General features: G+C 41.7%; 1 protein-coding gene across 3 annotated transcripts; it reads right to left on the bottom strand.

The window, feature by feature from the left end:
• Nucleotides 1-8,597: 8,597 nt before the first annotated feature.
• Nucleotides 8,598-15,234, bottom strand: hnrnpd (heterogeneous nuclear ribonucleoprotein D). 3 transcript variants are annotated; one of them, XM_059988875.1, is made up of 8 exons: nt 14,815-15,233; nt 12,450-12,618; nt 12,180-12,338; nt 11,582-11,713; nt 11,160-11,277; nt 10,931-11,083; nt 10,080-10,176; nt 8,598-9,776 (listed from the first exon to the last, which is right to left on the bottom strand). In XM_059988875.1, the coding sequence occupies exons 1-7, from the start codon at nt 15,006-15,008 to the stop codon at nt 10,109-10,111; spliced, it is 993 nt and encodes a 330-aa protein (XP_059844858.1). In that variant the 5' UTR covers nt 15,009-15,233; the 3' UTR covers nt 8,598-9,776; nt 10,080-10,108. The 3 variants fall into 3 exon arrangements, with proteins under 3 accessions (XP_059844858.1, XP_059844857.1, XP_059844859.1); XM_059988874.1 differs by having other exon boundaries at nt 8,598-8,985; XM_059988876.1 differs by lacking the exon at nt 10,080-10,176 and having other exon boundaries at nt 8,598-8,985; nt 14,815-15,234.
• Nucleotides 15,235-15,540: the final 306 nt, after the last annotated feature.

The following is a 15,540-nucleotide window of genomic DNA, read 5'->3' as shown; positions in this document are numbered from 1 at the left end:
CAACTCTGCAAAGCTTTCACCCTCATGAAGCCTCTTGGTGATGCGCTTGGAGGAATTCCAAACCAGAGAGAGCACAGGAAGCCCGATTGGTAACCCATTTTTGCTGACCTAATGGGGAAAGAATCACTTATCCTACAGAGTGGATCACAGTTAAACTGGGACACATCAGGATCGGTACATTTTGGCCCATTCAGCGGCTGCCCCAATTAGCCAAAGTTTCATAGAAATGACTAGTCAAGTATAAAAAAGACAAGCTACCATTTCATTAAATAACAAATTCTGTGTTGAAATGAAATACAGAACAAACGAGAACATGACCAATACCACTTCAGTACTATAAAACTGCATTGGTTCCTAATAGTTATCAAAAGAATCCATCCAGAGTACGCAACCGTGCTCTTTTATTGACTGTAACTGAACAAAATCAGCATAGACACCCAGTACAGATCATGGGACACTGGCCTTCAGAATCAGGCTTAATATCACCAGCATGTCGTGAAGTCTGTTAATTTTGCACAACAGTACAAAGCAACTCATGATAAGTATAGGAAAGAGATGAATTACAGAAAGTATATATCCATATTAAATAGTTAAAATAGAGCAAAAAACAGAAATAAATTTTAAAAAAGTAGTGGGGTAGTGTTCATGGGTTCAATGTCCATCCAGAAATCAGATGGCAGAGAAAGAAGCTTTTCCTGAATCGCTGAGTGTGTGCCTTCTGGCCCTGGCACCTCCTTCCTGACAGTAACAATGGGAAGAGGACATGACCTGGGTGATGGGAGTCTTTAACGATGGATGTCTCTTTCTGAGGCACCGCTCCTTGAAGATCTCTTGGATAATGTGGAGGCTAGAACCCATGATGGAGCTGACTAATTTTACAACTTTCTGCAACATACTCCAAGAAGATTAATGTGGGCTGCCTTAAAGACCATCACCCGGTAGCACTCACATCGACAGTGATTAAATGCTTTGAGAGGTTGGTCATGACGAGACTGAACTCCTGCCTCAGCAAGGACCTGGACCCATTGCAATTTGCCTGTCGTCACAATAGGTCAACGGCAGACGCAATCTCATTGGCTCTCCACATGGCTTTGGACCACCTGGACAACACAAACACTTACGTCAGGATGTTGTTCATTAACTATAACTCAGCATTTAATACCATCATTCCCACAATCCTGAATGAGAAGTTGCAAAACCTGGGCCTCTGTACCTCCCTCTGCATTTGGATCCTCGACTTCCTAACCAGAAGACTACAATCTGAGTGGATTGGTAATAATATCTCCTCCTCACTGATGATCAACACTGGCACACCTCAGGGGTATGTGCTTAGCCCACAGCTCTACTCTCTGTATACACATGATTGTGTGCTAAGCATAGCTCAAATACCATCTATAAATTTGCTGATGATACAACCATTATTGGTAGAGTCTCAGGTGGTGACGAGAGGGCGTACAGGAGTGAGATATGCCGACTAGTGGAATAGTGCTGCAGCAACAACCTAGCACTCAATGTCAGTAAGACAAAAGAGTTGATTGTGGACTTCTGGAAGGGTAAGATGAAGGAGCACATACCAATCCTCATAGAAATATCAGAAGTGGAGAGAGTGAGCAGCTTCAAGTTCCTGGGTGTCAAGATCTCTGAGGGTCTAACCTGGTCCCAATATATTGATGTAGTTATAAAGAAGGCAAGACAGTGGCTATACTTCATTAGGAATTTGAAGAGATTCAGCATGTCAACAAATGCATTCAAAAACTTGTATAGGTGTACTGTGGAGAGCATTCTGACAGGCTGCACCACTGTCTGGTATGGAGGGGCTACTGCACAGAACTGAAAGAAGCTGGAGAAGGTTGTAAATCTAGTCAGCTCCATCTTGAGTACTAGCCTACAAAATACCCAGGACATCTTTAGGGAGTGGTGTCTCAGAAAGGCAGCGTCCATTATTAAGAACCTCAATCACACAGGGCATGCCCTTTTCTCACTGTTACCATCAGGTAGGAGATACAGAAGCCTGAAGGCACACTCTCAGCGATTCAAGAGCAGCTTCTTCCCCTCTGCCATTCGTTCCTAAATGGACATGAAACCCTTGGACAGTACCTCACTTTTTAAAATATACAGTATTTCTGTTTTTGCATATTTTAAAAAATCTATTCAATATATGTAATTGATATACTTGTTTATTTATGTTTTATTTTATTTATTATTATTTTTCTCTCTGCTAGATTATTTATTGCATTGAACTGCTGCTGCTAAGTTAACACATTTCACATCACATGCCAGTGATAATAAACCAGATTCTGATTCTGAATCTCTCCCCCTCCCTTCACCCCACCCCACACTGGATGGTGATACAGCCAATCATAGTGCTCTCCACGGTACATCTGTAGAAATTTGAGTATTTTAGGTGATAAACCAAATCTCCTCAAACTCCTAATGAAATGTAGATGCTGTCTTGCCTTCTTTATAACTGCATCGATATGCTGGGACCAGGGATATTGACACCCATGAACTTGAACACCCTCTCCACTTCTGACCCCTCCATTGAAATTGGTTTGTGTTCTCTCGTTCTACCCTTTCTAAAGTCCACAATCAGCTCTTTGGCCTTACTGACATTGAGTGCAAGCTTGTTGCTACATCACTCAAGTAGTTGATATATCTCACTACTGTACACCCTCTCGTCAATGACTGTGATTCTACCAACAATGGTTGTATTATCAGCAAATTTATAGATGGCATTTTAGCCTAGCCACACAGTAATCGGTATACAAAGAGTAGAGGAGAGAGTATTCATACAATACTTTTGACAATTGCACCTTCAAAATCTTAAGTTTTATTGTAACATTCAAGGTGATTGTGGCTAACTTCAAATTCTTTGCATTTCCAAACTTGAAATAGCAAAATCATTTCATTTTCATTTCCAAGCTTGATTGCTTGAAACCACGGTGAGCAAAACTGTTTTTGATCATCTTACTGCTTTTTTTTACCATCAGTGACAAAATTGCTGCTTTTTGAACACAAACACACGCAACTGACGCTATTTAAAAACCACTTTAAGCATGATGCAGTGTGTAACAGCCACACAGGTGCATGCAACCAATGCTAGTTAGAAACTGGCAACAGTCTCATCCCAATTAGGTAACATAGTTCCCTACTAACCAATGGACCAATTAACCAGGATGCCCTGTACATGCAATGGCGTTTTTTAAGAATATAATTATGTTTCCATTTCTTCCCCACCTGGATACATAAAAACATGATTTCCAGTCTGCTGTAACATCATGACACGAGGAAAAGATAAAGGGAAGCAATAGTTGCAAAAGGAAGGAAACATCAAGCAGTGATACATTGGAGGCTGGTAGGAATTCACCAAGCAAAATGTGAGCATGGTTTAATTGTTTCTAAATGTTTATGGTGTTAGCAAAATAAGGAAGAGGTGATAGTAAACAGGAAGAATGCAATAATAATAATCTAGAAATTATTATTATAGGAACATTATTACCCAGTTTAGTCGACATTTTCAGATCATTGTAGTGAAGATCTGTGGGAACGCTCCCTTGTCAGGAATGTCCAAACCACTTACAGTGTTCCAGATGGCTTTAACAAGTATTCCATATCTGGGTTCATAATGTTTTCTGTCAGTTAGATGTACATGTGTATGGAAATACTATTTGAAACATTACAGCAATACACATACAAAATCAAAATGCCTGGCCAGATTGAAACTACACATCACACAGTAGCTCAAAATCTCACCGATAGCATCGTAGAATTATCCTGCCAGTGTTGTGTTTGTTCCAAAACAGTCACCTGAGTTAAGTAAAAATCAGGACACAAGCCCTGGATGAATATTAAGAAAATATTTCTAAAGCAACAACTACAGCATCAAATTTTTGCATAGCAGCTCAGCATACAACCCTTTAACTCACCCAAAAGAAGCAACACTCCTCACTTTTGTAAAGGGTGACACTTAATTTCATAGTATACTTTACCAAGGTACACTAACTAGCCTATGGTATCTTCACAGCCGATCCAATTAGTCAGATTCTCTTGCTCTTTCCCAATACCCAAAATATTCCTTCCCAAATACTTCTGCCTTGTGTCCTTCTGAAATTCGTTCAATAGTTTTTGAATCTGCTGCACACAGCACATTCCAGATGTATTAATATTGAATAAATAGAATTTCCTCATGTCTCACTACTCTAGATCCACACACCGAGGAACAACCACTATTTATCAATAACCTTCAGCTTTCTGATCAGCTCCATCAGTTACAGTTCCATTAAGCCATTTTTAGCAACTTTAAACATTTGTGATTCCCCTTTAAAATCGGCGGCATTTACTTCACCTTTACTCACTCGCTCTACTGGGCTTCAGACACCTAGCAATCAGCTGGTTCATAAATAGTACAACAAAATATCAGTTTAAAATTTCCTCAAAAACATTTGCAGTGTTGGTCTGTGGTGTATATAGATTTTCCAGGCCTGCTCTTTTTCACTCCTTCTGATGCAATTGGTTCAAAGTGGGCTTAAGCAGAGAATTAAGAGAAACAAATCATTGACAGGAGAAAAACTGCAGATACTGGAAATCCTAAGCGGCACACACAGAATGCTGGACGAGTTCAGCATCTACGGAAATGAATAAACAGTCGACATTTCCAGCAGAGACCCTTCTTCAGTTTTATAAAGGGAGGGGGAAGCTGCCAGAATGAAAAGGCAAGGGAGGGGAAGAAGTACTAGCTGGAAGGTGATAGGTGAAGCGAGCTGGTTTAGAAAGATAAAGGGCTGGAGGAGGAATCAATAGGAGAGGTGTGGACTGTAGGAGAAAGGGAAGGTGAGAGGCCAGAATTCAGAATGGAAGAGGAGGAGAGGGGTAAAAATTTTCATGCCATCAGGTTGGAGGCTGCCCCAATAAATTATATCCTTGTTGGGTCCAGACCAGGAGACCTGAAAACAGAGCTGGAAGCTATTTGGAACAGGACTAAGGGGGAGACAACTTCCCAGAAATGTGGGTATAACTCTTGAAGAGATTTAAACTTCAAAGTTTGCTTCCCTTCTTATTAAACTACATAGCTCTCACTTCACTCAGAGTCCTATTTAGCAAGCATTTTGCTGCCTTTGTACAAAACACAAGCTGCACAATACATTTGTATGTTATTAGAACCCAGAGGTGAGCGGGACATGGAATTAAACCCGAGAGCAACTTCCTCAGATATGGATCAAACATTTCTTGGTGCATGTCGGAGTGCATATCAGTCAAACAACCACTATTGTGTCCTTGAGCAGCAAATTTATGTCCTTAAATGACATGGGCATCACTAGGTCTCTTGAAAAGACAATCAACTGGGTTAGATTCGTAGATTAAAGTGGCTGGTAAAATCCAAAGAGGGAGCAGAATCTAGAGGGTACAGCTACTCTAGCAAAAGCACTTACATTTGAGGATGAAGAGTTAGAAAAGCAGATATTCTGAAAAACAGATGTTGAATGTCAATGCAGTTGACAAGATTGTGTAGATTTGAAATTGAGGGTAGGACTTTAAAGCAGTAGCTGGTGTCATGCAGTGACCGTGGTTTGAGGATGACCCTTGGGCTGCAAGTTACCCAACAAGACCAATGCAAGATTTTATCACAGGTCAAGCAGAACCTGCTTGATCATGATTGGGAGCTGACACATTTCCCTGGCTGCTTTTCTTGGACTTCCAGTGAAAAACAAGATTCTCACCCTATGGGGCATAGGAGTCTACTTCCTGGCTTGTTGGTCATTACCATTGACCCTTTTAGCTTGCCCAAAGTAGCAGACAGTACCTGTGCTGTTCAGAAACATGAGAACATACATTCAACTAGCCAGCTAGCTATGATCCCAGCCAACCAGTGGCCACATCATGCACTTGCTGGCTCACTTCTGTAGTGCTTGGAATCTTGATCATTCTTTTACACATAACCAAAGGCCAAGGGTTGTATCAAGTCCTTTGCCCTAAGGCAAATCCCAACTTCAGTTTCACTGGCTGTGATCACAGGTCCACAATGTTGTCATCTGAGCATTTGGACCAAGGAGCTTCGGTTTCAGGATGTGAACTACAAGGTCTGTTTTGTCAGTTAATGGGCTGAGGGGTGAACTTGTGTGAACTAAGCCATTGGCAGAACTCTGGAAGAGGCCAGTTGCCAAGGGAATAAAAGTGGCCTTTTGTGTATGTTTCTAAAGGTTTGTCTTCACCACTTAAACACTCATTTAACTAATAGTCCACCAAGACCTATTTGATTAGAGTTCTAAACAGATTTTTATAAAACCTTTTATTTTGTACTCTTCTTTTGCAGCTTCTCATACTGAAACTGGTACACATTTTCACTCGTGCACTCTTTCAGGAATATTCACACAGGCATACAAAGCTTATCAAAAACAAGAGCCCACTTGACCTGGAGTCATCATCTCCTGGCAGGTTACAATTTGTGGACACTCACTTGGCTCTATTCACAACAGAGCAGTCAATATAATCTGAGGTGCTTCTTTACCCACTTCGGCCATGATATCCTGGGATTCCCTTCCATCTCTCTCAGGGATATTTCTTATCTTTCTCCTTAATCCCAAGGGACAAACACCTGTAAAAACAGGTTAATATCACAGCAGCACATAGATGAGCACTCACGAAATGTGAGCTAGAGAACATGTTAAGCTCTAGGCGGCATCCGTCGGTCTCGAGAGACCATGGATCTGCGCCTGGAGTTTCCAGGGCGCAGGGTTGTATGAGAGACCGGCAGTTGCCCAAGCTGCAGGCCTTCCCCTCTCCATGCCACCGATGTTGTCCAAGTGCCATGCAGCTCGGCACTGGTGACGGCACAGAGCAATGTGTTGTTAAGTGCCTTGCTCAAGGACACAAACACGCTGTCTCAGCTGAGGCTCAAACCAGTGACCTTCAGGTTACTAGTCTGATGCCTTGCCCACTAGACCATGTGCCAACATGTTAAGCTACTAGCCAATGAAAATCCACTATTGTGCATGGCTTACTGCTGGAAGGAAAATGGAATAGTATGAATTAGTTTTGAGGCCAACGTGGCCCACCTCGAAGTACTCTGTATCCATGAGATACATTAGACCTCCCACAACACTTATCAATAGGCCAGTATTCCAAGGTTTCTCAAACAGTATTACTCCGGTTTAGCTCATCTCAGAACTTAAGTTTCTTCTCCGTATTGGTGAAATGTGCAAGGCCAGTCACAAATTTCTAAGTCTTCTTGGGGATGAAGCATTGAACAAGCAATCTGATGGTAATCCTCATTGTGAGCAACTATTGACACCCAGAAGTTCCAACAGCAGGCACAGGCGCGCACACACACACACACAGGGCATCAGGTTACAAATCAATTTTAACAGAAAACATTTTGCTTTTGGAGATTACAGCATGCAAGATGCTAATGCTCCTTTCTGCCAAGTGACTGGCATGAGGTCAACAGGTAATGTCAACATGTAATTCATCTTACATTATTTTCATTCTGGGAAAGGAATTCTGATCAGCAACATCAATGCTGAGACACATTGTTATTGCTGGTAAGGTTAAATCTACTTGAAAATGCCGTAGCTTGTCTAGGGGGTGTTATGAGGGTGACAAATGCAAAAATACCAGTTATGTAAAAATCAGTGAAATTAATCTAGCTATTGACAGAATGACAATGCAAAACTTTCACCAATGGCACTATTGGGTCTTGGAGAAACAGACCTGCTCTTTACAGCTTCTGTGGAGGCCAAGAGCTTCAAATCAACTGTCAGGTTCAGATCCTGCATTATCTTTTGCCTCCACAGATGCTGCTTTATCTGCTGAGTTCTTTTAGCATTTGTTTTAGATTCCAGCACTTTTAGTCTGTGGAGACTATGTAGACAGGCCATCAAAAAAATACAAATGCTTTAAGAAAATGCAGACAGTGAAAATCGCACTCCATTAACTTTCTTGCCTAAGAATTCAATTTATGAGTAAATATTGTTGCAAAGCGGAAATTTATCCACCTTCTCTATCAAGTACACAAGTGAACAATTAAACATTCTACTTGTCCTTCAAATAAACTCCAAGGCTTAAGAAATTTGACATAACCTGTTTACCAATTTTTATTGGTACACCATAGGAAAGCATCATGGTTTGGCACAACTACTCCTCTGCCTGCAACCAGAAAAGTTTGCAGTTATAAACTGCCCAGAACATCAAAGATCAGCAGCCCCCCCCCCCGCCCTTCTTATACTATCACTGCCTCCAAGGCAGTGAGCATGATCAAAGACTGCACCCATCCCAGACATTCTCTTCTTACCTTGTCCATCTGAAAGTACATACCACCGAGCTCAAGAACAGTTTCTACCTTGCTGTTATAAGACTCGTAAATGGCTCCCTAGGACAATAAAATGAACCCTTGATCTCAATCTACATCTTTATGATCAGGACCTTGATGTTTACCTACAACTGCACTTCATTCTGTATTTGTTACTTTTGTACTACCTCAATGCACTGTGTAATGAATATGTATGAATGGCGTGCAAGACGAGCTTTTCACTGTATGTGACAATACTAGGCCAATCCAAGCATTGAAAAATTAAAGCCATAGAAGAGACAAGAAACACACATTATACAAAAAAAGTTTTATTAAAAAACCAACAATCCAATAGGGTACTTGTACCATATCTAAATGACGTCACAATGAATTGAACACATATGCATCCAATGTAACAATCCATATGGGGAGAAAATGTATAAAAAAAAGGTTGGTCACAGAGAACACATCTATCAGGTAAAAATAATAAAAGCTATTTTTTTTTAAATCAAAGCCGAATTCAATGAGATGGGACAGGAGGCAGCGATTCTTGTGCAGATGGCGGGGGGGGGGGGGGGGTTGGGATAGGAGTTGGTAAATGATACCAAAAAAAAGTACTGAACAGTTAAATGCTGCTTTAGAGAGGCCTAAACACCACTTCCTATGAATCTTCTATCTGGAGTAAAATACTGTTGCTTCACCTAAAAGAAATCAAACAGAGAATGGATGTTGGAGATGGTCAGATTCAACAGATTAAATGATCATCAAATCAAGTAAAAGTCTTACAATACTCAAATACCCACCCTTATAAACCTAGAGCTTTAAATTCAAGTTAATTCAACCACCAAATATTTACTACATAAAATCTATAAATGCTTAATAGTCCATGAACTAAAATTCCAGAGAAACTTGAAAACTTGTACCCCAAATTGTGTTCCCATACCCATTATTCACTTGTCAAACCAAACAATAATGTTAGCCACTTTATAAAAACCTCCCAGCAGTACACTGAATGCACTGTGCAGAAATACAAATTTCTACACGTGACAAGCTAATAAAACATGTCAGTCTCAGGAATTATCTGGCTTTAGCACATGGACTATTTGCAATTACAACTACAGGACTATTAAAATGGGGGAGGGAGGAAAGCAAGCATTTAATAAACTGGATTTAGAAATATATATTAATACACTTGGAAAGTCCAAAGACAAGCTGTATCCATAGAAGAATGAATTATTCTGTAAGCAGTCGTATTTAACCATTACTGGGGCCTGTAAAAAATGCATTAAATTACATTAATATAATAAGCAAGAAATAAGTGAAGGCAAAGCTTGAAGTATCCATTTTATTTTAATGCTGATACAGGATGTTGGAAGAGACCATACCAAACGGCAGCATTCGAGAGCGCGAGCGTCTCGTACTCTGTCCGCATTGAGCGGGCCTGTGAGAATCGTGTGGTCAGGGTGACACATGGCCTGCAATGAAGTTCCCGCTGGCGGGTACAAACAAGGTATAATGTCAGTTAGCAGACAATGGTTTTCTTTTTGTCTTGAAGTGTCCTTTATTTGTACCCATTAGCAGTACTTTACCTGTTTAAATTTACAACTTGTAAAAAAAAGGGCAAAAGCCATAAAGCTTCTTACAGCATCTGCATTACAAAACTCCGAGTGTCTACGTTTTTAAAAAAAAGCACTTGAGTGCTGTAAAATTTTAAAATATGTAAATTAATTATAAATATAATTTTAACAAAAGTTAAATAATGTTAAAATGAAATTTAAATGAATAGCTAACATACCTGCTTCCAATGGGCTGCAGGGACAAATCTTAGTATGGTTTGTAGCTATTCTGATGGCCTCCACGTCGTGGCGCTTTCCCATAACCACTCTGTTGATCTGTAACATTTTTAGCATTTACACAAGATGCTCAATGATCCACTTCACAGTCAATCAAAAAAAAAATCACAAATGTACCCTGGAAATCTTCTTTTTTTAAAAAAAAAACCTCATCAAAAAAGATTTTCATCCTCACCAGGTTTTAGATGAACAGTTACTTATAGTCCACTTAGGTTATGGGGCTTATTTTAAACAGATCATTAAGATCACGCACTATCTATATCATTGATTATGGGATCTGCATCTAACCCTTTGTTTTATTAGGTTTTTCCAAAGGCACACATCTGAAAATATCCACCTATCTAAAACACCACTGACCTGTTGATTTTAACTTTTTATTTTAGACATCCAATATTTGGTTTAAATTTTAAAATTTCATATTCAGTGTTAGGTTATTGGTCAGGCCACAAGTGGGAACAGTGCACTAATAGAGCACTCCTGCCACAATGGGAAAACAGGGCCCACAGCAGGAACGAGTAGGCCAGTTCCATCCCACAGGAGCGCACATCCTTATCAGCGGACCAGAGGCCCCCAACCCCTTCAATGATTGCCCCACCCTCTTTGCAAGAAAAAAGCGTGGAAGGGAGAAGCAGCAGAAAATTAAGATGGAACATGCAGTAGTCCAGCCTTTTGCATATCATGCAAATTTGATTTTTGGGTCATGCAGTGCTCAACAAACAACTTAACAATCTAAAGTGAAAATTAAGATTTCATTTCATGCAATTATATTTGAAAAAGTTGAACAAGCACTTACTGCCATAGTCACCATATCCATAGTAGTTATTATAAGCAGGATAATCATAGCCACCATAACCTCCATATCCTTGGCTATTGTAGCCATAGTTATAGCTGCCATAGCCTTGATTCCAGTAGTTGTTATATCCTTGGTTCCAGTTCTGGCTTGGGGCTGAAAAGTGCAATGAAGATTTTCATCAACTGGAAATTGCAATTCAACTCCACAGAGCATCAAAAATGTACGTTACCTCCAGCACCTGTCCCTCCACCTCTCCCACGGCCTCGACCTGCAAAAGTGCCTCGACCAACTCCCCACTGCTGTTGCTGTTGATAGACTTCCTTTGACATTGCCACCTTGATCTCACACTGCCAAATAAGAAACAATTTCAACATTTCACCTATGCAAGACAACAAGGCTCTTCTAAATTTAGAAATAAAATATTAACCCTCAGGGATCTACAAGGGTCAACTCAAACAATCATATGCATACTTTGCAAATATGCAGTCCACAGGGCACAGAGAAATTCAAGGACCCAAAATAGTATTAACCAAAAACACTCAATTATGCTGTTAGATTTTTACATGGTGAAAATCTAACAGCAGATTGAGGCAATTGCAACCAATTAACCTAATCTCACTCAAGCTAACATTCCATACTGCCAAGTCATACCTTGCTAAGTCCAACATTATGGAACTTCTTTTCAAGAATCTTTTTCACCGGGTCCTCTTCCTTGAAAGTTATGAAACAGAAGCCACGCCTCTTATTTGTTTTGTTGTCCATAGGAAGCTCTATTGATTCCACCTAAATTTAATGTGACACCATTAGCATTCCATGCCCATGCACTAGTGGAGCCAAAGTGGCAGATACACACCCCACTCCCACCACATTAAAAAATTACAACATAATTTCTAAAACATGAGTTGTTAGATGCCAGTAAAATTACAGAGTGGATGGGGAGGGACTGAGGGTCAACTCAGTGGAGAGTTGAATGTGATAATAAATCAGCCACAATTTGAATGGCTGAGCAGACTCAATGGGCCAAATGTCCTAATTCTGCTCCTATGTCTTATGGTCTTGAGGTAAAGTTAGTTGAGTAGATGGCCCACCAAAGCTGGGAAAGGCAAAAGCAATAAAGGAGGCCTGTGCATTCTGGTAAACTATGAATTCAACCATCTCACTGATCCCTCCCTCCACCCCACACTTTCAAACCCATCAATCTGAACCAAGAGACATTAAACTTGGAAGATATAAGGTGCAAAACACATACCTCCCCAAAAGCTCCAAAGTATTCTCTGATCTTCTCTTCAGCTGTATCTGGTGAAAGACCGCCTACAAAAATTTTCTTTACAGGTTCTTTTTTCATTGCCTTGGCTTTTTTTGGATCAATCACTTTGCCATTCAATTTATGCTCCTTCTGTTCCATAACCTATATGGAAATGGAACAAGAAATTCCAAACATCACACAAAGAAAACAAATATTTCATTTCCATTATCTTCTGAACCCACTTTTTAAGCCCAAGGTTTTATGATCAAATACCTTATCCACACTGTCAGCCTCTTTAAACAGGACGAATCCAAATCCTCTTGAACGCCCTGTAATGGGATCCAACTTTAATGTGCAATCTACCACCTCTCCAAATTTAGAGAAATAGTCCTTCAGATCTTTCTTTGTGGTATCCCAGCTGAGGCCACCCACAAACATTTTTCTGCAGAAACAGTGAAGTATACACACATCAGTAGCCAAATCAAAACTTAAGCTGCCTCACACAGTAACCATGTACCCTGGTCACCTTCATCAACAGTACATGCAAAACCCCATTAAGCAGAGACATGATAGTGGATGCACAAGAAAGATTAATTAAGCAATTGTTTAAATAGATTAGGGCCTTGTATTTCACTGTGGAGTAATCCAAAACAAATCAAGATACAAGTCTATACAAAACATAAATGAGACTGATCTACAGCCAAAAGTCCTGGAATTTCTCCTAGCAAGAAGTCTAATTTATACCAGCACCCTACAATGTATAGTTTACCTGCCTCAAGACTTCCAAAATCATTCTTATAGTATTAATTCCTGGCCACAATGGACTCATTCAATCTTTTACACAGCTTCCTCTGAAACATTGAATAGGTCAGAACTTCAAGGGATACAATTTTCTAGTTTCAACCAAGACAGCTTTCCTTGCTGAGTGAAGTGAATCTCAAAGTACAGTAACAGCAAAACTAATCAAAAGTGACATGAGCAATACGGCCTTAAAAGTTACCAAGATACATGCTGTAAATATGCAGAAAACAAAAATCACTTTTTTTAAAAAACAAGTTTACTGAATCAGATCAAAAATAACGAACATGAAGTACATACACTGGACAGTAAGGTTTAATTGCCAACAATTCTAGACCTTGGGCTTAGTAGCAACACAAATGCACACCTGAAAACTGTTACATGCAGCTCTGCACCCATTTCTGCCAAAAAATGTTGATGATGGTTCTGGCCAGAAGCTGTCCACAATAATGGTAACAGGAGAAATTTTTGAGCAGAAAAAATAAACCTGACTTTAATTTTCTCTTTAAAAATCAATCTATTCCTGGGTAAATGCTCCTGCCCCATCAACCATTCCCTGACATTCAAGCTTTACAGAGAATACTAATATTTTATGAGTATGACATTCCTGACTTTAAGCATTTGGTCAGGCCAACAGGAAACACAGCTCAAGAATCTAAATGGTGGCTGATTTCGTCACTCTTCAAACAGAACCAAATGGAACACACAACCCACTGCTCTGTTTGAGAAGACTTACCAAAATTGTCACTTGTAACTCAAACATCAGGTATGTGACCACTGCTATTTCAGCTTTGTAGAAATTGGAACAATGCCTCTTGGTCCCAATGGAAGCTTAATTCCCAAGATTTAAGGTGGACTGAAGTTTTTGCCAAGAGTTGAAAATCAGAGACAAGGAGGATACTCAAATACCATTTTTTTTCTTTTCTAATTAATACATTTTGAGACATTATTTCTGTACTGTCAAGCACACTATACAAACCAGAATAATTCCATTGCTGACTGCTATATACAAGAAACATTTCAGAAACAGATCACAGATAACGTCCAAAACTGACCAAGACATTACAAATAACTCCGATTCTGTTTGCGTTTGAAATTAGCCACCAAATAAACGCGCTGGAATGCAAAATGTGCAAGATCATATATTGACCTACTATCCACAACGGACAGGACTTGACGCACCATTCAACTCAGTATCCTGAAATTGGCAGAATGATAGTTAACCCACCCCCCCAAAAAATGCTCCAAGTAACAAACCTGCAAAAAATACAGCAAGCAAAAAGACTTTTTATTACCGTACAACCAATGTTACATGTTACCTTCAAAGGACATGGCCTTCAAATTGTGTGATGGCTGTACTAGAGACAATAAAAAAAACAAGAGGTTTTTTTGTACAAAAAGGCGTACACGTTGCCAAATTTGTCTTCTCCAACGGGAGTTACAATTTAAAATAGATAAACTTGAAGAGCAGCTCGATTCCTGCCTCTGGCCATGACAACAGCATCCGCGGGAAGGACAAGAGCACATGGGGGTGGGGGAGAGTTCAGGCGGAAAATTGCAGTGCTGAACGCGGAAATGAAATGAAGACTGCCTGCGGGCTAGGCCACCATCGCGACCTCCGCCCCCTCCCGCCATCCACACACAATGGCTCTCCGCCCGGCCCTGCGTCTGGGGCCTCCGATCACAATCAGGAGCCGAGACCGGGCCTGGGGGCCAGTAATCCCCCCACTGCCGCCCAGTAGGGACCAGCGCTCGGGCGGCATCTACAGCAACACTGCCAGACTGCTGGGGCGGGGGAAAGGACGCGCCGGCCTTCCTCAGGGCGCCGCCAATTACTCACCCTTCGTCCTCCTCCGTCTTGCTCGCGTCGATCTTGGCCCCTTCCGTCTCGATGACCGCGGCCGAGCTGTCGCCGCCCTTGGCCTCCGGCGCCGCATCGCTCAGGCCCACCGCCGCCGACTCGGCGGCCGCCGCCACCGCTCCCAGGCCTTGTTCCGTAGCCTCGGCCTCGGAGAACTGCACCGCCTCCGACATCGCTGGGCACACCCGGGAACCCGCCGCCGCCGCCGCCGCTGCCGCTGCCCTGATCAAAGGGGTGGGGGGAATGCACTGGACACACAAGCCACACCGGGTGGCAGGAGCGGACAATGAAGGGGAGTGTGCGGTGGAACCGGGGAGCTGTCGAGCCGACTGGCGGGGCCGAAGAGGGGAAGTGGCCGCCGCCGCTCTTCTCTTTAAATAATGGTGTCTCCACAAAATGGCCGCCTCGACCAGGACCAAGGCCCAGAGACGGATCACGTGGGCCACGGCAGCAGCCAATGGGAGCTCGGAAGGAGCCGAAGCCGGCGCCGGCTGGGGAGACGAGATGGGCTGGAATGTTACCTGAGCTGTCAGCTCAGCTGGCTCCGTGGTCAAGAGCTAACCCCGGCCTGCCGGGAACGGGAAAGGCGACGGCGCCGACTGGCGGGGAGGACCAAAGTCGGCATTGTTTTGGCGTGTAGAGTCCTCCTGCAGGTCGTGGCGGCCGAGGCGAGCTGATAGCTTTGTGTGTGCCCTCCCCCCGCTT

This window comes from Hypanus sabinus, chromosome 14 (assembly GCF_030144855.1).
Source record: "Hypanus sabinus isolate sHypSab1 chromosome 14, sHypSab1.hap1, whole genome shotgun sequence".
In the NCBI taxonomy this organism is placed as follows: domain Eukaryota; kingdom Metazoa; phylum Chordata; class Chondrichthyes; order Myliobatiformes; family Dasyatidae; genus Hypanus; species Hypanus sabinus.
The sequence above is the reverse complement of the archived record's forward strand: the minus strand, read 5'-3'. Positions and strand labels throughout refer to the sequence as shown.

Coding starts and splice junctions, on each gene's coding strand:
- hnrnpd (XM_059988875.1), bottom strand. CDS start 15,008: ATGTCGGAGGCGGTGCAGTTCTCCGAGGCCGAGGCTACGGAACAAGGC. Junction 11,714..12,179: donor ACTTTGGAGCTTTTGGGGAG/GTATGTGTTTTG, acceptor CATTAAATTTAG/GTGGAATCAATAGAGCTTCC. Junction 11,278..11,581: donor ATAATGTTGGACTTAGCAAG/GTATGACTTGGC, acceptor CTTATTTGGCAG/TGTGAGATCAAGGTGGCAAT.